Source organism: Ipomoea nil, unplaced genomic scaffold (genome assembly GCF_001879475.1).
Source record: "Ipomoea nil cultivar Tokyo-kokei standard unplaced genomic scaffold, Asagao_1.1 scaffold0642, whole genome shotgun sequence".
NCBI lineage: Eukaryota > Viridiplantae > Streptophyta > Magnoliopsida > Solanales > Convolvulaceae > Ipomoea > Ipomoea nil.
This window is the reverse complement of record NW_017617070.1, coordinates 5,520,562-5,546,230: the sequence shown is the minus strand read 5'-3', so window position 1 is coordinate 5,546,230 and position 25,669 is coordinate 5,520,562. Positions and strand designations below refer to the sequence as shown.

The window sequence follows — 25,669 nt, the reverse complement described above, 5'->3', positions numbered from 1 at the left end:
TATTTTTAAATTTTTATTTTTTTTTCGTTTAATTAATCTTCTTTTGATTATTTAGATCATAACCAAACTTAATATTTCAATTATACTTTTGCATTATTGGTATGATTTAGGTCGTTATCGTATTAATATTTTTTGTATGTATTTTTATAATGGTACAATTGTACATTACCTTACAAATATTATACTATTATTATTTTTGTTTATCGGACAAAATTGTTCTTACATCATTGTCAGGCCTGCGCCACCTAACTATAAAGTTGTTGATCATAAATACAATTACATCTGGACTCTAAAATGGTAGGACCATTTTCTAACGAATTGACAATGTTGACATCCCATTGACTCCAATTAAACAAGTTTACACATAAGAATTTTATCAATGTATGAAAACTTTTAAAGAAATTTGTAAGTTAATTTTTACTATATCATTACAACAATATCTATTGTAACTATATATTTTGAATTATTTATTTTCATCCTCCATTGACAGGAATCGTAAGAATTGTCATTGACAAACTCTCAAAACAATTTGTCTCAACAACGAAGGTAAATTTTTTTTTTTAAATCAATGATTTCATTATTGTTGATGGAAAATAGAGTTTTTCGCACTTTTGGTCCCGCGACTATAGTGGCACTATCAGGTTTGTACTACGAGTTTCAAACCATGCAATCTAGATCCACGACTATCATTTTTGTAGTAAAAATGGTCCTTCCGGCGTGTTTTCCGTCAATTTTTCACCGGAGATAAAATTAACCCCTTTAAAGTAGGGGTAAAAGAGTCTTTTTCATAGCTGACCACTATTGACTTGTTATTCTGCTGACCAAAGTTTCCCCTTTGAATTGTATCACTAGCAGTCAACAGAAAATTTTGTTGGATGCTTACCCAAATCGGAACCATACTTCTACTTGGCGTGGACAAAGATCTACCTTAGCTTTCTTTCATGGAGTTGGGTTTGAGCCTAAGAGGAGATAGCAACAGTATCCCAACCCTGAAGCCATTTTCATTTCTTGAAATCTCTGCTGCTTCTTCTGCTTCTGCTTCTGCATATGGGTGCTTTAGGAGATGGCGTTGGCGGCAGTGAAGAAGTTGAAAGTGGGAGCCCAGAGAACACTGTCGTTGATGAAGAGTCACCACTGCAGCTCGCTCTTCTGCCTCTCTCTCTGTGACAACCCAAAATTTAATTTTATAAATTCAATTTTAAGAAATTTTAAAATAGTCATTTTCACTCCATTAAAAATTGTTTGAGATAAATTGGTGTTTGAATAAATTATTTTGAGTTAAATTGTTGAAGTGCTAATTGGAGTGCTTAACAACACTGGACGTCCAAGATGTTGAATTAGCACTATGCAAAAGGCTAATTAAATTTAGCATTGTAAAAAGTGCTATGTGATTAGCACGAAAGGAGGTTTGGTTAATTGTGTAATTAACTAATAATCCTAGTGCTAAGTATCATTGGAATTATAAATTAAGCAACGAAAGGTTGTTGTGTGTTTATAATTTAAAGCAATGGAAGATTGCTTTGAGATCAGCGCTTTAAGTTGCAGCAATGATTCATGCTTTGTGTAGCATGTTTCGTGCTTCATTACTAAGCACTGATTTGTGCTTCAATTTCGAAAGCAATGGTTCGGGTTTGTGGCCTTTCGGTCAAAACCGAATGGATTCGTACGTGCTGACTCATTTACACCTACGAGATGTGCTGACGTGTAGCACATGTTTATTCTTTATTAGTATAAAAGAGAAAAACCAAATTAATCGTAGATTAATGAGGTTACGAACTATCGATGTGGTAAACATGAAATACCTATTGGTGATTTATGCGCAAACATTGGTATCGTACTTGAGCGTACGACACAGTGTTCACCTCAGCCGAACGTTGTTGCCGAACATAAATATCAAGACGTTGACAAGTTCGGGTCTACCTCAAACTGTGTGGGGTTAGACAATACTTTGGACAAGTAAGTACCTTTTAAATAAGGTTACCCGCATGAAATGTGGGGGTGTCTTGCCAAAGGCGTTTATTGGCTCTTAGTACACGAGTCCTATAGTTTGGATGTACATAAGAACACGATAAATTGAATCAAAAAATTCATCGTTCTTTAGAAGATGCATTTCTGTGAAGGTTCAATATAGGACCTAGCACGTTGAAATGAACTTTCGACATAGTTGTGGTTGGAGGGTATGAAAGAGAACCCGAGCTCAAGCTAGACGTAGCAAGAGAGCTAGGATTCAAAACTCCTTTGGTCCATATTTTCTGACGTACACGTTAAAATGTGATGCGCATATTCTAATTTGTTTACTAGAAAATAATTTGGATTTTCTGACATGGTTGTTAGAAAACGAGCCTCGAACGTATGTAGAAGTGGTGACTTCTGCAGATGGACCAACCCGAAAGAGGCTACTAAAAGTGAAGTAGATTCTATCTTAGAGAATCATACATGGAACTGGTTGTTCTTCCTTCGGGTTGTAAAACCTCTGGATCCTAAGTGGATCACTAGTCGGAAGATAAAAACTGGTTGGTTATATTGAAGTAAAATGGCCGGGCTTGTAATTGTAGATTACATGCAACGCGAGTTCCACGGTTACTTCGCTATGTATTCTCTTGTGATGAGAATAAAATTCATTAGTATGATACTTGCCATAGCCGTTTAGCGAGACTTGGAAATTCATCGAAATGGATGGATCGCTTTCTTAGTAGACATGGAACGACCTAAGGGTTTGTGGTTCCACGTTGTGAAAAGAAAGTGTGTAGTTGGTGAGGTCATGGTATGATTCGAAACAATTACCTTAGTATTTGGCATGTAGGTTTGATCATACAATGATGACCAACGAGTTTAGTATAAACAGAGGTGACAAGTGTGTCTACGTAATGCGTACGATAGATAGAGATATCACTATTTGTTTATACACGATGAACTCATCGTGGGCAGTAATGATCAATTCTACCAGGAACATGTTAAATTTGAGCTTTGACATGAGAAGTGTGAGTTTGGCAGATTCAATCTTCGAGATTAAAATCGTGAGAAGACCGTATGGTCTCGTGTTAAGCCAATCTCATTGTGTTGATTGAATCCTTGCAAAGGATGTTAATCTAGTGCCCTGGACACCGTTAGATACTAACGTACAACTAGCCAATAATCACGGAGATTGTACTTCTCATGGAGAATACATTCAGATTATTGGTAGTTTAATTGTATCAAATGGATTGTACTAGACCGGATATTGTCTTTGCGGTTAACGAACTCAGTAGACATACGAGTAACCCTGGTGTTACGCACTAGAAGGCAATAGTGAGAGTTATGAGATACTTAAGGTATGCTCATGACTTTGGACTGCACTACGTGGGATATCTAGCTGTACTTGGAAAGTATAACACGGATATCAAAGGACGCTAAGTCCATCAAAGGCTACGTCTTTACGTAGGCCAGTGCAGTTGGTTGTAGGGAAATTCTCGAAATGGTTTGTGATAGCTAAGATCCATGACGGGATCTAAGCTAAGAGCCTTAAACTCGTGTCGCAAGCTAGTAGGTCGAATGGCTATGCCATTTTTCCGGGAATGTTCCTATAAGAAAGCTCGAACTTCCAATTTGTGTGCATTGCGATAGTCAAGCCAAAATTGGTCAAGTATAGAGTTAGATGTGGAATGTTAAGTCTAGACTTATAAGTCGTAGACATAATGCCATTAAACAATTTCTCACAACAGGGGTTATCTCTATTGACTACGTGATGTCAAAAGATAATGTAGCGGTCGCTAACTCGCTAACCCGAGGGTAAGCAAATGGTTGTTGAGAAGTTGGAACGAGGAATGGGTGTAAAGCCCTTGGACTAAAAGTTCTATAGTGGATACCCAACCTAGCTGGCACATAGGTTCAATGGGACAACTAAATTATGGAACGGAGCGTGTCACTGTGGGGGTCTCGGACTCCCTACCACTCCTCGTTAGAAATAGTGACTCCCGCACGAGGCTAGCACGTTGATGCTTTAATGATTCGAATGTCGGTTGACATATGTGAGTATGCGGGATACTCGAGAAAGAATCACCTATGTAAGAGAGAAGTGAGGGTCGCTTCAAAGGAGAATTGATGGACACAATTCTTTAGAAACTCTCGCAGAACCAGGAACGGTGACCCACGACCAAAATGGGCACACTCATGAGAACAGAGCATGGCTGGAAGGTTCCTGTGTGAGATATGTCATCGTCTACACAAACGGCAGTCGGTTCAAAGACATCGCATTCTACCGTATAGCCAGTAAAGTAAACATATCTTCACAAGGGAAGGTTCAAAGGGTATAGTGACCCCCTACCTATCCTATGCATGGATCAACCGTTTACCGTTGGTTCCTCGAGAGGAGGCCGAAAGTAACACAGTTGGGACAATACTTGTGGGATTAAATTCATCCGTTACGGAATTAATTGTATATTAATTCTAATTTTTAAATTTTGAATTTAATCTCATTTAGTGGCCAGGTGTTACAAGGCCAAGTTTTAAAGGCCATAATGAATGCTATTAACTTCTTCATCCCTATATAAGAAAGGAGTTGAGCAGCAGAAATTTGGGAACAAGAACACAACAAGAGAGATACACACTTGCACATTTTTCCAGCTTCAAAACTCTGCTTCTACTCCTTTCTTTGCCTAGCTGTGTTCAAGGCTTTGATCTAGTTCGCCGGGTTCGTTCGTTTGGGTGTTCAAACGTCGGACCGTAGCACGTTTTATCCTGGGAAACCTAGGCCACAACGCTCCTAGCACTTTTGGGAGGTGGTAAATAAGGTTTTAAGGAAAGAGTGATCTCTTGACTCACGCTAAAAACCCTATGCCCATACACGAGCCATCTTTTCCTTCTTTCGGTTTTGGATTATGCTTCTAAGCAAAAATCCTCTCTCTATTTGATTTAGTTGTGGATTGAAATTATAATCTGAGGATTATACGTTCCAATTCTGGTTGATATATATTTGTATATCTTTTCCGTAGATATATATGTATATATAACCGTGGGGATCTGATTTATATTTATATATATATATATATATATATATATATATATATATATATATATATATATATATATATATATATATATATATATATATATATATATATCGAATAATATTTTATATACTTGTGTGTGTATATATAAATATTATTTTGTGATATTAAATCAATTTTGGTTCATTATCACCAACAAGTTTTGTCACTTTTCTCACATCGGTGGAAAAAGTGGCATGGGAGCCTTGAGGCTCGGAGCCTGAAGGCTCCAATTTAAAAATTAAGCTTGCACATGCGTTGATGGGTAAGCAGTGAGCCAGCAAAACTGGCTCTTGTTATTTAAGGAGTCGAAATGGCTCTATAGTAAACTTTTTTTTTTATAGAGGTGTTTTGAGAAAATCATTTTAAAAAACACTATGTGAAAATGTTGTTGCAATGTTTGTATTTTAATTTCAGTGGTTTGGAACAAATTGTTGTTTCAAGCTGTTGAATAACCAAACACTTTCTTTAGCATTTTGATCTTTGGGTTGCATCATATTTACCAACCGTCCAATATCTTTGGGTTACATCATAATTAAAATTTTGAAATTTTTACTACATCTAAATTCCTTAAATTAGGAATTTCTTTATCCATAATAATTTATTCAACAATAACAGGGTGTTTGGTTGGAGGGATTTTAAATTCCCTTCCCACTTAATTCCCACCTAATTCCAAAGGCCATTAAATTCCGTAGTTTGGTTGGAGGGAATTGCAATTCCCCCATTTTCATGGAATTAAAATCCCATGTCCCCCCCTGGGATTTTAATTCCTGGAAAAAAAAGATAGTGATGAGTCAAAATTACCCCTTCCTTTTTTAACCTAAAATTAATGTCTAACAACAATAATGGACATTTTTAACTTTATACTACTTATTTCCTTTCAATTCCCATGTATACCAAACATTGAAATTGAAATTCCCAGTAATTCTATTCCTGTGAATCAAACACTGGAATTTAAATTCCCACTTTATTCCCAATAATTCAACTCCCATGGAATTACAATTCCTTTCCCACATAATTCCCCCCTCCAACCAAACGCCCTGTAATGGTTGAACTAAATGAACACAGAGTAAAACACCTAAAGAACTGGTACCGTTGATTCATTCATTGATCTTGTATATAAGTGCATTCATTAAATATATTAGAACCCTTTGCAACAAAAATATTTGGTTACTATTTAAAAAAAGTTTAGTAACAATTATAATGAATCTCTTATATTACATTGTATTAATATACTATGAGTTACATATTTAAATAAACAAATTCAACATTAAATTACTTATGTTTTTCTCATATATAATCTTGCATTAATATACTTTTAAATATTTATTTAATTATAAACATTGGGCATTAACTCATTCGCACAATGCGCGTGTAAAATTAGTTGATTAATAAGTATCAAATGTTTTCCTTAATTTTGAGAAAAAAGTATTCTAAGAGGTGGGGGGTGATATTTTGTTTTCCAAGAAAGTTGGATAGAAAGTATCACATGGTTGGATAATTTTGACATTATTACTTCTATTATTATTATTATCATTGTGTATGGGCATTTGAGTCTTGATACTCATTGTTACTTACAATTCTAACCCTCAAGGGCAGAGACATGATTAGATGGTGCGGGGGACCAATTACGATTTAAAAGTGAATAATTAAATAAATTAATATTATTTAACATAATTCAACCTACATTATTACATTACAAATCTACTAAAACGAGTAGTAGACTAATATTTTCTTTTTAATAATTAATAAAATATATCTAATCTCCCTATGCTTTAGCTAATCTTAATTAATTCTTTATTTCAATTTAATATCTATCTTATATATCCAATTCTTTGTTTATGTAATCATCCTCTGCTTTGACTTGGAAGTCCGAAGGCGTCATTAATGCCATTAATCAGAGAATGCGGTTTGAAGAAAAATGAAGATATACAATACCAGTAATTCATCAAAAGATTCAAAGATATATGAAAAAATGATCAGGCTACTCCTTGAAGAAGATAAAAATTGATATTGTGAAAAGTCTACAAAATATGAAACTTAGTCTGCAAGATTGATTGGGAGTGGTAAAATATTTTTAAGGAGGAAAGTCACCAAAAATAAGTATTATACTATTAAAATAAAATGGAAGGGGCGGGGGGGGGGGGGGGGGGGAGGAGGGGGTAGGTACCCTGCACCATGCAGGTGGCTCCGCCTCAAAGCAGGTCGGCCCGCGTGCTAGGGTCATGCAACCCTAGCCCGCCCCACGCGGGTTGGCATGCCCTGCAGGCTTTTGTTTGTTTGTTTGTTTTTTTTGAATTTCTTTTTTTTTGAATTCAGGTGAGTAAATAATTTTAAAAATGACAATAATAAAAATACTAACATTACGAATTTGCAATTCAAACTTTAAAGTCTATTTATTTTTAAATAGGACATGTCCCATAGCTCGTGCGGGCTGTAAGTTTTAGCGAGCTAGGCTTATTCTTTCGCGGGCCATCTTTTTTGTGGTCCTAACCTATACGCCCGTGGGCTTCGGCGACAGTCTTACTGTCAACCCTAACCAAATAAAGAAATTTATATTCTCAATATTTTTTTCACTAATCAAACAAAAAAACAAATCTTCTTAATAATTTCTTTTTCATTCCAATTATATTTTCTCTCAAATATTTTTATGAATCAATTGGGACAATTTTACCCGTATTCATGTTTTGAGCGTGACAATATCTTGTATAGAAAAATCAATCTGCATGACCCCAAAAAAAAAAAAAAAAAAAAAAAAATCACATAATTGTTCTCGAATAAAATAAGAAACCTTAAATGAGTATATTGATACAACTTCGCCCGTATTCATGTTTTAAACGAAAACCTACTTCTTCTCCTTAGATCTCCGATTCAACATGGCGGCGTCCTCCTCTTCCGCCTCGGACTCGTCTTTGTCTTCGTCCCACCGCGAGTATCGGCGCCGCCGCCGTCACAGGGATCGTGATGTCCTCAAGGTCAGGAAGGAGAAACGCTCTCACATCAAACGACGCCACAACCGTCGTCGCTCCTCCTCCTCCTCCGATAGCGACCGCCACTCTTCTTCCTCCTCTTCTGAAGATTACAGGTAAATTTTTAGTGAGTTTCCTTCCTTCAGAATTTATAGGCTTTAGGGTAAACTAAATTGTCAAGTCATTCATTAATTTTGTCAAAATGTGAAAATATTCATTTCGACTTGTGTGCTGCAATCAATTAAATAGAAATATTTTCTGAACTTGGGGATTATGTAATGTCAGATTGGTAACTTAAAATTTTTCCTGGGGCCACATGGACAGCTTAGAGTCTTTTGTATTTGTAATAATGTGGGATAAATATCACAAACATTGTATAACTTTGATTGATGTACTGAAGTTGGTATTAATGCCCTCTTATGAGTCAAATCTCAGAAATGTTTGCTTGGCAATAGGGAGGGGTAAAAATACTGGAAATTATCTCAGGAAAGAGTAAAGAACACTTGCATTATGTGTTATTGCAATTCTAACCTATATTGTTTTTTTGGAAATTACTATTGTTTCATGTTTGTGTGAGTGCTCATATGTTTGTGTATACTTGTATTTGTTTGTGAACATTTTTTTTTTATGAATGCTGGCTATTCTTAAAAATGGGAAACTAGATAGAGTATTCTATCAAAGTCACAAGATGTCCAACTGTTACACTCTTTCTTAAAAAAGGCATTTTAAAGCAATATGGTCTCCATCGTTTGTTTGTTTTTGAATGTTTTTTGTTTTTAAAAAGTTTGATTACTACTGAACTTTGTTATCAAGAGTTTAACTACAAGTTCAATGGACAGAAAAATAAACTTGAGGAAACCAATATTTCTTTTCAAAATTGAATTTGGGTGGAATGTGAATACTTTTTTACATGAGAACAATGAATGAATTCTATTTAGCACCTTGAATAAAACCTTAACATTTATTATGAGTTTGTCTTTGATTTTTGGGACATTTATGTAGGACTTCCCTATGTTCTAATAATATATATGTAGGGTTGGTAAAAGGCCTAGTGCAGGTTTCCATGCCAACCTCGCTAAGCCCTTTTATTCTTGGGAATAAGCTTTTCTCTTTGCAAGGGGAATAGCTATTATGAGGGGTGGCTTGGTATTAAGTTAGTCCCAAGTTCTTAGCAATGACCCATTTTGTTAATGCTTAATTTTCCCTTAATAGCCTATTTTTGTTATGTTTTAGAAATGTAATTATTATTGTTGTTGTTGTTGTTGTTGTTATTATCATCATCATGTGTACATATATAGATATATATATACCATACATACAGACATCTATGTGTGAGTGTGTAACATTCAATATATAGGGTATTTTTGTCTTTCAAGTGTTTATTCCATTTTTATTTTTTAAACCAACCAAATATTAGAATACAGTTCATAAAGTCTATTACCTTAGTAAACCAAACAATGTAGTAGAAATGTAGAATAGGTATTCTATTCCTTACCAATTGCATCCCCTATGAACTGGGATTCCTACTCCCCCAAAATCGATTCTATAAACCAAATGTGCTGTGAGACGAGTTGCTCATATTATTAGTGATGATGACATTTACTATTCATAAAATCTTTGTTATGAAAAGCAAAACATAGTATTATTAAATCAAAACCTGATTGAAATATTCTTACTTGCATTTTCTTGTCACAGTTCTTCAGACACTGAGCATGAAGCATCGGAACGTCATAAAAAACACAAACATAGAGACAGATCTAGCAAGGTGGTTGATTGACATATGATAACTTTGTGTTCCATAATATACTTGTTTGATGATTCATTGATGGATGGCATTCTCGTTTCCTTTACAGAAGAAGGAAAAAGACAGAGGTAAAAGCCACAAGTCTAAACGTCGTAAACATAAAGCCAAAGAGGTAGGTCATTCTTTTTGTTTTTTTTTTTTTTTAATCCTTTATGCACCAGTGTGCTACCATCTGGTCCATGGGATTTATTATCTTCTATTTATTAATATCCCTAATTGAAACCAATACTATCTGTTTGCTTTTCTAGTTACTTAAGCAGAGTTAGCAGTTGTGGTAGTTTATACATGTTGAGCTATTTATTAACTGTGTTGTGATGTTATTACTTCTTTATGCTAAATTTGAGGTCCTTATGGTACTTCTATTACCTTTGCATCTTATGGCTCTTTGAAATTGGAGCTGGGGTTTGACATGACAACTGGGGTGATTGATTGGCTTGCCTGATATTTGTTTCTGGCTCGGGTTTTTATCCTGTCATCGGGAGTTGCATATAGAAACAGGAGGTAGAGAGACATAGCAGCCCTGTACAACTTTCTAAGGTTTGTGCTCAAACTTTCAATTCAATTCCTATGTAGTTTCCTGTTTGGTTGTGCTTTGATTTGTTCCATCCACTTATCCAGTTTTTGGGCCGAGACAAGGATGATGGTGTCCGCCGCAGTGCTGTTTCTGGCAAAAAGGTACGCAAGTTTTATATATGTATACACAGGTCTCCATAATATTGTACTCGATATAGTTGCTTGTGTAGTTTTCAACTGCAACCTTGCACTCCACTAGACAAAGAGCTTTTGTAAAAATCATGGTTTTTAAATTTTTAGATTCTACTGAAGCTTGAGAAAACAAAGGAGGACAAGGAAGCAGAGAACAAAAGAAATGAATTACTCAAATTCTTGAATGCAAGTTATGACTGATAATGTGGAGAGCCCAAAAGTAAGGTTGTTTCACTCTGTGGGTGGAGGTTAATGCTTGTAGCATTCATTCTAGTTTTGGTTGTTTATGATGGTTCTTACAGTGAATTATTTGCATTTCATGGTGAAATTAAATTGCAGCCTTAAGGTCTCATGGGTCTGTTGTGTAACTCTCTACTCACCCCTATTTCCCCCCTTCACATTTGCGCTATATCACTGTTGATTTATATGTATGAATTTGAAACTTCAAACTTGAATCTTTTTGTTCAGTAGGATGTTGATTGATTATGAAATGAAAATACTCTTTTAAGGGGCATTTGCTTCAATATAGGAATTGGAATTGAAATCAAGAATCAACATCGGTTTGGCTAATGGTTAGGGATTTTAACCAAATTAACTGAACAGTTAATCGGAGTAATATATATATATATATATATATATATATATATATATATATATATATATATATATATATGCCCATGAGAGGGAATGAGAACTCATCGTAGCCGTTTATTTGTCTAGATCTAATGGATCAGAAACATTTTAAAAAAATGTTGTATTTTTGTAAATAATTTGAATTTTGAACTGCAAGTAAATTGTGTTAAAATCGTAAATAACAATTTCATAAAGTGCACCTAAGTGCAAGTAAAATGTATTACAAGTGTAGCAATACAATATACACTGATCAACAATTTGTGCACCAATATGAAAAGGTAAATTACTTGCACTACTAAGTGAAAATGGTTGCACTTTTAACTAATTTTACTTCAAACTTGCACCAGTTATTTGCACTTTTAATACAAGTTACTTGCACTAATTTGAATTATTTACAAAAATATCACTGTATTGGTAGTTTGATGTATCTTATGAGCTGTGCTAGGTCGGATATTGCCTTTGCGGTTAGTAAACTCAGTAGATATACGAGTAACCCTGGTGCCATGTACTGGACAGCAATAGTGAAGGTTATGAGATACTTAGGTATACTCGGGACCTTGGACTGCACTATGGGAGATATCATGCTGTACTTGAAGGCTATAGCGACGCTAGTTGGATATCTGATATTAAGGACTCTAAGTCCACAAGTGGCTACGTGTTTACACTAGTCGGTGCAGCCGTTGCATGGAAATCCTCTAAACAGACCGTGATAGCTAGATCCACGATGGAATCTGAATTGATAGCCTTGGACAAATGTTGTGATGAGGCTGAATGGCTACGCCATTTTTTAGAGGATATTCCTAATTGGGAAAGACCTGTACTTCCAATGTGTGCATTGTGATAGTCAAGCCGCAATTGAAAGAGTACAGAATCATATGTATAATGGTAAGTCTAGACATGTGCGTCGTAGACATAATACCATTAGACAACTTCTTACAACTGGTGTTGTCTCGTTTGACTACGTAAAGTCAAAAGACAATATAGCGGATCTGCTAACCAAAGGGTTATGTAGAGTAGCTGTGGAGAAGTTGAGACGAGGAATGGGTTTAAAGCCCTTAGTATAAAATTCTATAGTGGACACCCAAGCTAGCTGGCACCTAGGTTCAATGGGACAACTAAATTATGGAACGAAGCGTGTCACTGTGGGGGTCTCGGATTCCCTACCACTCCTCGTTAGAAATAGTGGCTCCCGCACAAGGTTAGCATGTTAAATGCTTTAGTGATTCGAATGTCGGTTGACATGTGTGAGTATGCGGGATACTCGGAAAAGAATCACCTATGTGAGAAAAAAGTGAAGGTCGCTTCAAAGGAGAATTGATGGGCACAATTCTTCACAAACTCTTGCAGAACCAGGAATGGTGACCCACGACCAAAATGGGCACAGTCATGAGAACAGAGCATGGTTGGGAGGTTCCTGTGTGAGATACGTCATCGTCTACACAAATGGCAGTCTGTTCAAAGACATCGCGTTCTACCGTACAACCAGTAGAGTAAATGTATCTTCACTAGGGAAGGTTCAAAGGGTGTGACCCTACCTATCCTATGCAGGGATCGACCGTTGAACATAGTTGTTTCCATTTTTAAAAAACCTCGAAAATCAATTTTCATTCATGTGGGGGATTGTTGGAAAAAATAGCTTAAAATGGCATAAAATGACATATTAAGTAGCTATTTTATGGTACAATTATCAGTGGGGTCCACTTTCGATTTGGGTCGGATCAAAGTGGATTCAGGTTCTTCGTAGTGAGACGAAGAGATTGATATATTGTACGCTCAAAACGGATAATAGGTGAATGAGATATTGATTCTCAAAGTAGACCCATTTGAGTTGGAAAATGAAGAGAAAAAGTGAGCTTTTGTCCTATATTGGTTTGGAAAGAGGATTTGCCCCCTTTTTATACAAGAACTCTTTTGAGCTTGTAGAATTGTATAGCATAGAGGCAATCCTTTTAACTACAAAATTGAGGGTTTAATTCTTAGTTCCTCCTTCATACGTCATGTAACAAATACGCTTTTATGTATACAACCATATATTATATCGCCCTGTATCCCGTCAAATTTAAATCCCATCTGCTTTATCCATGTTCCCTCTTCTTCCTTTGTGAGGTATGAAATTGGATAATCCTGGGTAATAGCAGTCTGGGTTTTAAAATTAACCCACTCGTTATTGTTGCGATTCATGAGAACCCAGATTTTGATTTGATTTCCGTCATGGCAGAAAAAAGACAGCTTTGAATCCCATTCTCCTAGCGTTCTCGAATTTGAGATTAGATTTTCTGGGATTTTAAGAGTTATAATGCTATCGTCCTCTACATCCACCCACATAATGTTCTTGTCCAGGTTGTCTATTGTGATGACATAGAAAATATTTTCAATACGCAGAATATCTTTGTATAGGCCACACGGTGCATCAACGCCGACAGTTACTGCTCTAAATCGTCCCGACAAAACTGATCCTTCCAACTCCTCCGAGAAACTTATCACCGTGCATTCGTTAATACTTTTTGCGACGAAGAACATTCCGGCTAGCACCCAACTCGGTGCCGACCTGGAGATCCGGTAAGTATACCGTTTTCATTTTCAATTTTTCATTTACAACAAGGTATGAATCACGAAAAATAAACATACTCCGTATAAGATTATTGACTAGTATAAAGAAAAACTCATATTGCACAATTTGCTTACTTAAAGATCAAAAAAGTCTATGAAAAACTAATAAGAATATACATATTAAAAAAAAAAAAAAAAAAAAAAAGAGGCTAAAGTGTCATCCTGCACCATGAACCATTCCTAAGTATTAATGTCGCACTATGAATCTATGATCTTTAATAAGTGATATTTAGAGCCATAAATCATAATTTTTTTTTTCGTCTAGAACTTTTTACAGGTTTCCTACAAATTACGGGTAATAATATTGCTAACATGAATTTTTTTATTAATTTTTTTTTATATATATTTTTCTCCTTTCGCATTCGTATTATTATTATTTTTTTCGTATTTTTCTTTTTTCCTAAACGTATAGGCTTGCTTTGCGTTTTTCGCTTCTCGTTTCTCCGATACCAAACTCCGCATAGCAGGCCTATACAAAGCAGGCCTGATTGGAGAAACGAGAAGTGAAAAACACAGAGCATGCCTATACGTTTAGGAAAAAAGAAAAATACGAAAAAAAAATACGAAGGCGAAAGAAGAAAAATATCAAAAAATACTAATAAAAAATTCCATGTCAACAATATTATTACCGATAACCTGTGGAAAACCTGTAAAAAGTTCTAGACGAAAAAAAAATTATGGTCTATGACTCTAAATATCTCTTATTAAAGATCATGGTGCGGGATGACATTTTAGCCTATAAAAAATTAATGCCTGTCATTTGAGCATCCATTTTACTTAAATAATCTTCAAGAATATATGCAAAATACAAAAAAATTACCAATAAGACATACTAGTTATATATTGCACCGTTGTAAAAATATGCAACCTATGGTTTATTTGGAAATATCCATCACTACCAAGGCCTTGTCCAACCTTCAAAAACTCCTTAGATTTCCCACATAATACTCATCCATCAACAATTCCCACCATTCCATTGTCACTCGCAAATTATGCTGTCGCAAAAACGACGTCGTTTTGACTAAAAACGCGTGTCCCACCTTAAAAAAAAAAAAATTTCAGGTTCGATTCCCGGCAATAACATTTTTTTGTGCATAATTTGAATTATATATCCACAAATTCATAACTATATATCCACAATGAATGCATAACACAAAATCCAGAATGAATGAACTAAATATCCACAATGAATGAACTAAAAGTTCACAATGAATGAACAACATAATGCTGTTGAGGGGAATCGAAACTAATTTTTTTTTAATGGGACGCGCGTTTTTAGTCAAAACGACGTCATTTTGCAACCGTGTGCACCATGCATGGTGCACACGGTTGCACATCATAACTATTGATTGTCACAAAACTACTTTCGGAGTTTCGGACCAAAAAAAAAAAAAAAAAAAGTAATATTATTCCCCTTCTCTAGTAGGGGAGAAGAAGATATGAAAGAACTTATGTTCTATCCCCAAAGCCCTCATGTGTCGGGTACTATTGGTATAAAACTCATCCAAAACTCTCTAACATCACTTTAGAAACACTTTAACCAAGTACAAAAATTTCGTAGATCTATCAGAAGCAAGCATTATCCATCCTTCAAAATACCATTACTACTTAGATCTTTCACCTAACGCTCGTCCATCACCAACTCTCACCATTACCATTGCCAAAAAAATTATTTCCGGACCAAAAAGATAACACTCTCCTTCTCCGCTAGGAGGGGGGAAAAAAGATAGGATAAGAAAGAGTTGTCACCCTCCCCAAAATCCTCCTGGTGGCAGAAGAAATTTTTTTTAAAAATTGTCCTCTATAGTTGTTACTATTATTTCACATGATAAAATTTTCTCTTTATTTTTTCTCTTCATTTTTTGTATTGCATGGAAGCGGAGGGGTAACATCAAGGGAGGCAAGATTGTGTCTTTTAGGCGCTGACAACACATCGTGGTTTCACAACTCCAAGAATATTTCCATTGAGAATTCTTTGAAGTGCACCGCTAATAGCTGATTGCGTTCTTTAGATTGAGAAATTAAAGAAATTAAAATCAGTGTCGGTCACCTTCTTCCTCAAGTAGGCGGCCGCTGAAAAACAAGACTTTGACAAATTAAAAGAAAAAAAAAAATATGCTAAGACATCATCCTTTTACTAGTAATTTGTTAGTTTTAATTGTTACATACATTTTAAAGTCGCATTCTTCCTCAAATAGGCGGCCGGTGAAAAACAAGACTTTGACAAATTAAAAGAAAAAAAAATGCTAAGACATCATCCTTTTACCAGTAATTTGTTAGTTTTAATTGTTACATTTTTTTCTTATGTGGTTAAGGTCTAAAGTTCAATGCCTATTTGACCATTTTTCCTTTTATATTTTTTATAAATTAAAGATGTAAATTTTCAAATTTCGGCATATATATCTTTAAAAATATTTTCATTAAATTATAATAAAGTAGTGGTATACATCTATATATGCTGAGTGGTGGAGATACTCCAATGATAATGATAATAATAATAATAATAATAATAATAATAATAATAATAATAATAATAATAATAATAATAATAATAAAGTAGTGGGTGCGGGCACGCTGTTTCGTGACTCGAAAGGAACCTGGCTCGCCGACTTTCGAGCAATCCTAAACAGAGACATCTCCCCTGAGCAATTTGACACCCCGTAGTGACAGAATGTATTCACTTAATGGTCAACTTGAAAATGGTTAAAGTCTTACACACTTTTAGGGAAGAAAATAATTGCGCAGATAGGCTTGCCAACCAAGTACCTCGAGGAACTTCTATACTAGAAGAACTCACACTAATAAGTTAATGGGGGCTTAGCCCCTCCAATGTACCCCCAAAAAAAAAAAAAAAAAAAAAAAAAAAAAAAAAAATCAATGCTGAGTGGTACGGTGAGATACTCCAATAAAAATAATAATAATAATAAAAGGAAAAATACTTTCTTGACCGTGTAAGCTTTAGTAAAAATTTATTAATCAATAATGTAACTTTTTTTTAAAAGGAATCAATAATATAACTTTGTTATATATAAACTTTAAAAGGAAAAAAAAAAAAAAAAAAAAAAACATAACTAAATAATATTAATAAACTATACGTACGCCAAAAAGGATAGATACATTTAATTTCTTACCCATTGTTTCTTCAATTTCTGTGATTGCATTCCTTTTAACTGCAAAATTGAGGGTTTAATGCTTATTTCCTCCTTCATATGCCATGTAACACGTACGCTTTTATGTATAGAACTATGTATTATACGCTTAAATTTAAGTAATCCTATCTCCCCCAGCCATGTTTTCTCTTTCTCAGTGAGGTATGAAATTGGATAATTCCGGGTAACAGTGGCAAATTATATCATGCACCACGGTGCATGATCAATCATGCACTGCGCGTCTTTTTTTTTTATGTGAAAATGTTATTTAATTTTATTTTATATACACTATAGTTTCATTAAAACACAACTACATGATCATTTTGATATAATTACAGCTTCATTGTACAATAAACACTCAAATATGTGAAATATTATTCAGTTTCATTTCACTATAACTACAGTATCATTTTGATATAACTGCAGTGTGATTTAGACATACTGTAATGTCAGTTAGTATCGGCGGGCCGTGTAAAGAAACGGCGGCGCCCTTTTTTACGACTGGGTAACAGTAGTTTGGGTTTTAAAATTAGCCCACTCGTTATTGTTGCGATTCATAAGAACCCAAATTTCAAATTGATTTCCGTCATTCCAGTAAAAACACAGCTTTGAATCTCATTCTCCGGGCATCACATCCGTCCAATATGGGATGAGATTTTCTGGGATTTTAAGACTTTTAATGCTCTCTTCCTCTGCATCCACCCACAGAATGTTCAGAATGTTATTGTCGGTGTCGTCTATTGTGACGACATAGAAAATCTTTTCAATACTCAGAGTGAAAATCATCAGATTCCGGCCACGGGGAATTCTTGAGAGGTCTCCACGCTGCATCAACGCCCACTGTTACTGCTCTAAATCGTCCCGACAAATCTGATCCTTCGGACCCCTCCGAGAAACTTATCACCGTGCATTCATTAATACTTTTTGCGACGAAGAACATTCTGGCCAGCACTCAACTCGGCGATTCATCGCTGACCCCGAGATCTGGCAAGTATATCGTTTGCATCGTCGCCGGATTCCTAGCCTTCCTGAGGGATCTTTACGATGCTCCTGCTCTAACAGTAACCCTTTCTGTATATCAATACAGGAGAATTCCAAACAAAGCTGATTTATGTATTCTTTTTGATAGTAGCAATCCGTGGCGGCGCGGCTGAGATGCTTTTGGACAAAGTGATCTTGCGCCACTTCTTGCTGACGCACTTAATCTCAGTAATGATTCCATCTCGGTGACCATCTCTTCCAGCAGCGGCGGTGATGCATTGGATACCCTCCGCTGCATTTCTTTCGACATTGTAGTCATGATAGGGAAAAGGAAGACGCAGTTGGAAGGAATTATAAATATTATCTGAGATTGTTTTTGTTTAGGAAAAGGATTCTTAGGAAATATACCATGGATCAGAGTTTACCTTGCATTGTAGATCCTGATCCAAAAATAATTATTAAATTATGTATACACATATTATATACCTATAGTTGGTAATTTTTATACCTGTAGTCATTATATTATGGAGTTTTTTACACTTTTGGTCCCATAACTATAGTGGCACTAGCAGAATTGATCCACGACTTTTGAACCTTGCAATTTTAGTCCACGACTATTAATTTTTTTGCAAAAATGGTCCTTCCGGCCACTTTTCCGTCAAAATTCTATCAGAATTTTTTTTTTTTATCCATTTTTAACAGGGCTAAAATTGATATTTTACTTATCTCAAAATATAAAGGAAATACATAAAACGGAAAGGTAAAACTTAAAAGCGATTGCATTTGAGAATCCCCGTCGCTTCTCTCGCCGGAAATCTATACAACGAAGCTTTTCCGATGTCTTCGGATGAGGCGTGCAGGCTCCGCCTCCAATGCTGCTGCCGGATAACCCAACTAGCCCGGGGAACGCCACGGCCGCTCCGCCGCTTACTGACAGCCCTACCTGCTCCAGGAACTCCGCCGCCTGGGGCAGTAGTATGTAGCCTAGTAATATTGTATGTAGTCAAATGTCAATTTTTTTATTTTATTTTTTGAGATAAGTAAAATGTCAATTTTAGCCCTATTAAAAATGGATTAAAAAAAATAAAATTTCCGGTGGAATTTTGACGGAAAAGTGGCCGGAATGACCATTTTTGCAAAAAAATCAATAGTCGTGGACTAAAATTGCAAGGTTCAAAAGTCGTGGATCAATTCTGCTAGTGCCACTATAGTCGTGGGACCAAAAGTGCAAAAAACTCTTATATTATGTGTCAACAATTATCAAGTTATTTGTATTTATTTATTTATTTTTAATTATAGGAAGGGGATACCCTACATATACACACTACCTGCCTCAATTGAGGTTCAAACCTTTCACCTCCCACTTAGGGGAGCAATCCGATATCAATGGACCACAAGCCACTTAGTTTTGTATTTGTTTATATGTACAAAAATTGTTAACTCTAGGTACATAAATATAATAAACATATGTCATCAATATGATCATTGTATCCCTTTCATAATTGTTGTAAATATTTATATTTATGGCCATTAAACTATTTAGACCTTTCATTTGCTTATCATTTAATCATGTATTGATGTTGTGTACTTGAAAGGTTGTATATGACCACTATATAAAGTGAGTGAAGATGAATGAAAGGGACACACTTACATGATGGTTATACTATAACTTGGTGTTCTTCTCCTCCTCCTTTTTCTTCTCTTTACATATACAAACACACATACATATATATATATATACGCAATTTCGGGTGTATAATTGTGCAAGCATCACGCGGGGACTAACGAGTGAAAAGGCCAAAACTTAACAATAATCACACTTCTTACCTTTAATCCAATATTATCTTAATTAATTCTTCCAACAATATTATCTTAATTAATAAAAGCCCAAATGGAAGTGCATGTGTAGCACCAATTACCTTGTTATAACTTGTAACATAAAATTATTTTGAGAAACTTTACAAAGGATTCTTAAGAAACCTAGCTGGCGGCTAACAAATACTCCGTAATAATGCAACACAAACAACTATTATCTCGTTCTAGAGTTTGAACTTTATAATAAATCTTGAGTTAATGAACGATTTGACCCCTCAATTATTAGCGAACTGTTAATGTAGTCCCTCAATCGCTTATTCATCAATTTAATCCCCGGAAACAATTATTTTTAGTCGATTTAGTCCCTTCGATCGTCGATTTGGTCCCCGAAAACAATTATTTTTAGTCGATTTAGTCCCTCCGACTATCGATGGAAGACGGCCTGAGGGACTAAATCGACTAAAAATAATTATTTTTGGGGACCAAATCGATGAATAAGTAATTAAAGGGCTACATTGACAGTTCATTAATAATTGAGGGACCAAATTGTTCATTAATTCATAAATCTTTATTGTGGAAGTAGCTAATAGTATTTTTTTTTAATGAAAATAATAATTTTATTTTTATTATTTACAATGTCTATACATATTGTTTAATTTTTACTATCCCACCTGATAAAATCTTCTCCTTTTTTTTTTTTGGATTGTATGGTAGGTTGAGGGAGGCAATGCTGTACTTTTTAAACATTGATAGCATATCATGATCTCACAACTATAAGAGTATTCTCATTGAGAATTCTTTGAAGCGCACAACTAATAATTTATTACCTTCATTAGGTTGAGGAAGAAGGCCACCATTGTCGATCACTTCTTTCTCAAGTAGGCAGCAGACAACAGTTGTTAAAAAATAAAATTTGACAAATTAAAAAAATGACAAGGCATCGTTGTTTTACCAGTAATTTAAAAGCATCAAGTTTTCAAATTTTGGTATATATATCTTTAGAAATATTTCATTAAACTATAATAAAGTGATGGTATCTCTATATATGTTGAGTGGTTTTATTATGTGTTTGTTATACATCTATATATGCAGTTTCTTTTTTCTTTTTTCTTTTTTTGGTCAGGCCATGAAGTATTTTGAGTAGGCCATATGTCTATGCTGAGTTGTTTAATTCTTTCTTTGGTATATATTGTTGAAGGCATTAAAGAGCTGCAATAATGTTTAATGATATAGATTTCTTTTTCTCTAAGGACTATACAAATTATTCAGATCATGTTACTGGCCGGAAAGCAGTTTTGATGCGAAGGAGTAACATGTCACTCCGCTTTCTTTTATTATTAACTAGCATTTTCATCTGTGCGATACACGGAATGGATTTGTTATAATATTTTAAAAATATTTAGATTGATATACAATTATATAAATTATAATGTTGAATATTGTATAATGCAATTGAAGAATTTGGTTGGATCGATTGTATTTTCTGTTGTTATCATTTTTTAAATTCTAGCAAATAATTGTCCAATTAATAGCCTGTGTAGATGTACGCATCCGATGTTGAACTTTAGAGATTTTATATATAAGTGGATTTGTATTAGTTGGGCAAATTTGCTAGTTATCTAGCAACTCAATTATAGTTGGGCAGTTCTTTACCATGTTTGGAGAGTCCAAAACTCGGCCGTTTGTGAGAGGAGCTTACCGGCGCCGAAGTATGTGTGGCAGGCGGCGGCGTCCTCACTATGGAACTGGAGACAGGTCTACCACTGACCGGTTCCGTCATTTGCCGCCACCAGCCCAGCCATGCCGCTGCCAACTTCAGCTCACCCGCAATGTTACTCGACGCTGGATATCGTCCGATCTCAGGGGAAGCGACGTTCGGGGCTGTGCTGCTCTCTCCGGATGGCGTTTTCACGGCAGCAATCAGCGACATCCTCCCCCCTTGCTTCTCGCTGAATATATGACATGTAAGGAGGTACTATCTTGGCTCAAGAATCGCGAGGTGCTTTCCGTCGACCTCTACACCGACTGCTCGAAACTTTAAAGTTGTTTGTCTACCTCTCATAATGTTATCTTCTCCTACGTCGGCTTGGCAATTGACGACTATAGAGAGGCTTTGTCTACTTTTACTCATGATTGCATTAGTTTAGTGCCTAGATCGGCTAATTTACTTGCTCAAACACTTACTTCAGCAGCCTACTCTCAGGCTAGCTCTTTGTACTGAGACATGGTCCCTCTTAACTCTATTTCTACTTTGCTATAATATTACCTGCATCTTTGCTTTAAAAAAAAAAAAAAAGATCAAAATTATAACTTATGACAATTATGAACAAAATGTACACTTAGTCTATAATTTAAAAGATAAAAGAAAAAATGTACAAATAGGTCATTGAACTATTTGAGAAATAACAATTAAGCCATTGTACTCAAAAAAAGTTTCAAATTAATCCACAAACTCGAAAAAATATTACAATTAACGTTATTAGCATGTTACCATTAAGTTTTGTTGATTAAATTTTCATGTGTAATTATGTTTCATCATCATCATTAATCCTACTTGAAATATATGTAACCATTTGATTCTTTTTTCTTTTTTTTTTTTTGAGTACGGTAAGCATTTAATTCAATTCAAAATTAAATTTTAAATCGCTTATTATCCTACTTGGCATACATGATTGGATTGCCATTCGAACTTCCTCGTTTTCCGACAGCCCCCTCAACTCCTCCTTCAACAGTCAACACGAATCTTGTATGTCGTTACTAACCGTCTCCGAGACTTTCGCGTTCTCCGCCCTCCTCATCCACCCCAAAGCAACGGATGTTTCCGGCATCGTCGTCGTGCTTCTGGAGGATTTCAATGAAATTATATATAGCAATTATCCTTTCAGTATATATATATATATATATATATATATATATATATATATATAGCAATTACAATACAAATTCACCGCCGACATGCATCACCGCTTAATTATTATTTTTCAAATAGTTCGATGGCTTATTTGTACCTTTTCCCAAAATAAAAAGTAAAATTATCCCTTGTCTAAAATTATCTACAATCCAGATATCTTTTAAATAATCCACAGTTTGTGCCACTCAGAAATCCTAAATATACTGCACTGCATGGACTGGTGAAGAAAATTTAAGATGCTTGGCATAACATACATAAAACAGAATTTCAAAATTCTATTATTGCACTTTGGATTGAATTTTGGAGAAAGAAAAAACCCCTAAACAAAACAAAAACAAAAGCTCACATATGTACATCGAGTAGACATAAAGGAGCAGGAACTACAAGTTACTGGATAGGTTCATATGAGGTTAAACACTTGGTAGCCCTTCTTACAATGCATGGCTTTATGCTGAATACGGTATACGCAAACCCATCCTCGGAGCTAACCAAGGCCTTTCGGGATCTGGATCTATGAAGCCATGCAGCAGAAATTCCTCGGCCTCTTCTTCCAACAACTCTCTTCCCCATGTTGCACGCTTTGCAGAGCAACTACCAGGCCCAAAACACCTGCAAGCAGTTCATAGCATCCAATTGAAATATGCAAGTGATGCAATTAAACAGGTAAACAATAATAGGTCCAGTATATGATAATTTAGGACATGTTTTGCCACTACAGAACCAACAAATAGGCCAATTTTGACTTATTTGACCACTATTAGTTATTTGACTTGGTTTAAAAATCAATATAAGTGTTTGGTTAATTAGCTTTTTGTACTCCAAAATGCTAAAATTCAAAAAGCTACTCAAAGCAACTTTTTCAATTAGCTTTTTGAGAAAAGAAATTATACCAAACGCAAACAGTTATTAGCTAACAGCTAATTTACTAAACACCTTTCAACAATCAGCTAATGTTATCGACTAGTTATACCCTCTAATTAACCCAATCAGCTAACAGTCATTTACCAAACAGGGTTTATCTTACTAACATTTGTAATTATGTATCCACATGTCTGTGTGTATTGTGTTGTATGCATGTATATATTGAGTCTTAATACAAACAATAAGCCATCTACATTCAACGAATTTGAAAAGGCTTACCTATACTCATAAAAGCAAGCAGTCCTCTCATTTTCAGCCTTGCCCCAATTATGCCAACCAACTTCTTTAATGCAAGAATCCATATAGGTGTATGCAAAAACCACCCTCCCAAAAGGTCCCCATGGCCGCCCAAGATGCGTGTAAAATGTCCCTCCATTACCAGTGATCACGCATCTGCATAAATGCCATGGAGTACAATAGAGGGCATCTCATTAAAAAAGAAAAACAAAACAGATGATAAAATAAGCAATCATCCAAATCACATCAAACAACTTTTAGCCAAATCAATAAACAAAAGCAATTTTGGAAAGCTAAAAAGTTGAAGTGCTTCAAACTTCAATAACCAAATTGAATACCAATTAATCACAAACCTTAAGAATACATAGCCAGTTGTCTCCTGAGAAGATTTTCTACTCTGTGCAGTAATGAAACCAGCCGATTTGCAATGGATATGACAGTGCTCCAATAACGCAGTGCTATTACCAAAAATAAAGTCCACACTGCCTTCAATGTAGCAATCTTTCAGATATTGCTTCCCATAATGTAGATACAAAGTGTCCTGTGGAGGTTTAGCCAGAAACGAAATTTAAATACTATATTCACACATACATACATAACATAAAACCCGAATTTCAACCAATGAAAATGTTTCTTCTGTAACAGGTATGGAATTCCCTCGAGATCTGAACTAACAACAGCATTACAGTAAATATACCTGCCACCCAAGAAATCTGGAATTATAAAAAGCACATCTATCAGCTGTCACTCTAATTGCCGCTGCCTGTAATGATCCCTGTTCAAATTGTTTTGGAGCACACTAATTATACCCACAGCATATATTCTTTGGTTTAAAAAAAAAAAATAAATACTATGCATTAGGTGGGAACTGTAAAAGCACCATCTTGAAAGATTCTTGCCATGGGAGAGAAATGTTACCTCAGGAGCAGAGTTCTCAAAAGTGATATTCTCAGCAATAAAATCTTCTCCTTCGACTATTGTGCTTGCACACCCAAACGTTCCAGTTCCAATTATCCTCGAAGGCTAAATACATTTAATTTCACAAAACTTCACATATGGATACTTCACACACACAGACGCACACAAACACAGAGATGAGAAGTGGACCTGGTGGTGATCGATGTTGGTCGCGGTGTTATTCCAGGTGAGTACAGTGTCTTCAGGGCTGAGACCGGCTAGGGTTATGAGGTTTTTGGTCTTGGGGATGTAAATCGGCTGCCTGTAGATGCCGGGAGCCACACGAATCACAGTGCGACGCGTGTTGCCGAAGGGCACGACATCTATAGCCTCCTGCACCGTCAAGAAATCTCCGCTGCCGTCCTGCGCCACCGTCATTACTATCGCCGACATTTCTGCTTCTTCAATTTAGAAATCAGTTGGGCAGGCGGTAGTAAACTGGTATGCTTACAACGAGCGCACTAAGGGTGCGTTTGGTTGAACATGAAATTAAATATTTGGTAATTGGAATAAATTTTGGTAAAAACATTTTGCATGGTAATAGAATGAAATTGAAATGACTACTAATATTGATGTTTAATTATGTGTAATTTTATAATCGGAATAAAGATTTTAAAAATACAAAAATAAAAAATTAAGGCAATTGATTTTAAGAATGGCGATAAGGTAAGTAGTCAATGCACTAAAAAGAGATGTTTGATGAGGCGACGAAATGAGAAAGCAATAAAATGAGGAGTAGCCTGCATGGGCGGCTCAGTCGGTCATAGAGGTGAAATTTGGAATGACTAAGGATTGAGTCTGGTAGGGAATATCCCGACCGACATAAGCTCCACCACGACCGACTTGCCTTTGTCTTTCTCTTATGATCTTTTCAGGTGGCAGGTCGGGCTTTTTCCATGAAGACCCCGGTCGGGAATGGCCGGGAGTTGCCCAAGCGCTTATGCCAACCACCG

General features: G+C 35.5%; 2 protein-coding genes across 2 annotated transcripts; one reads left to right on the top strand and one right to left on the bottom strand.

Annotated features, from left to right (window-relative positions):
- The first annotated feature begins 7,836 nt into the window (after positions 1-7,836).
- LOC109174331 (NKAP family protein) lies at positions 7,837-10,969 on the top strand. The gene is made up of 6 exons (XM_019323563.1): positions 7,837-8,109; positions 9,689-9,758; positions 9,847-9,909; positions 10,290-10,334; positions 10,416-10,472; positions 10,611-10,969. The coding sequence occupies exons 1-6, from the start codon at positions 7,901-7,903 to the stop codon at positions 10,701-10,703; spliced, it is 537 nt and encodes a 178-aa protein (XP_019179108.1). The 5' UTR covers positions 7,837-7,900; the 3' UTR covers positions 10,704-10,969.
- Positions 10,970-22,824: 11,855 nt separating this feature from the next.
- Positions 22,825-25,175, bottom strand: LOC109174344 (pectinesterase 31-like). The gene is made up of 6 exons (XM_019323582.1): positions 24,867-25,175; positions 24,678-24,782; positions 24,457-24,534; positions 24,113-24,300; positions 23,742-23,915; positions 22,825-23,210 (listed from the first exon to the last, which is right to left on the bottom strand). The coding sequence occupies exons 1-6, from the start codon at positions 25,107-25,109 to the stop codon at positions 23,048-23,050; spliced, it is 951 nt and encodes a 316-aa protein (XP_019179127.1). The 5' UTR covers positions 25,110-25,175; the 3' UTR covers positions 22,825-23,047.
- Between the last annotated feature and the right edge of the window lie 494 nt (positions 25,176-25,669).

Coding starts and splice junctions, on each gene's coding strand:
- LOC109174331 (XM_019323563.1), top strand. CDS start 7,901: ATGGCGGCGTCCTCCTCTTCCGCCTCGGACTCGTCTTTGTCTTCGTCC. Junction 9,910..10,289: donor GTAAACATAAAGCCAAAGAG/GTAGGTCATTCT, acceptor AGTTGCATATAG/AAACAGGAGGTAGAGAGACA. Junction 10,473..10,610: donor GTGCTGTTTCTGGCAAAAAG/GTACGCAAGTTT, acceptor TTAAATTTTTAG/ATTCTACTGAAGCTTGAGAA.
- LOC109174344 (XM_019323582.1), bottom strand. CDS start 25,109: ATGTCGGCGATAGTAATGACGGTGGCGCAGGACGGCAGCGGAGATTTC. Junction 24,535..24,677: donor TTGAGAACTCTGCTCCTGAG/GTAACATTTCTC, acceptor CAATTTGAACAG/GGATCATTACAGGCAGCGGC. Junction 23,211..23,741: donor GCTTGCTTTTATGAGTATAG/GTAAGCCTTTTC, acceptor AACTGCTTGCAG/GTGTTTTGGGCCTGGTAGTT.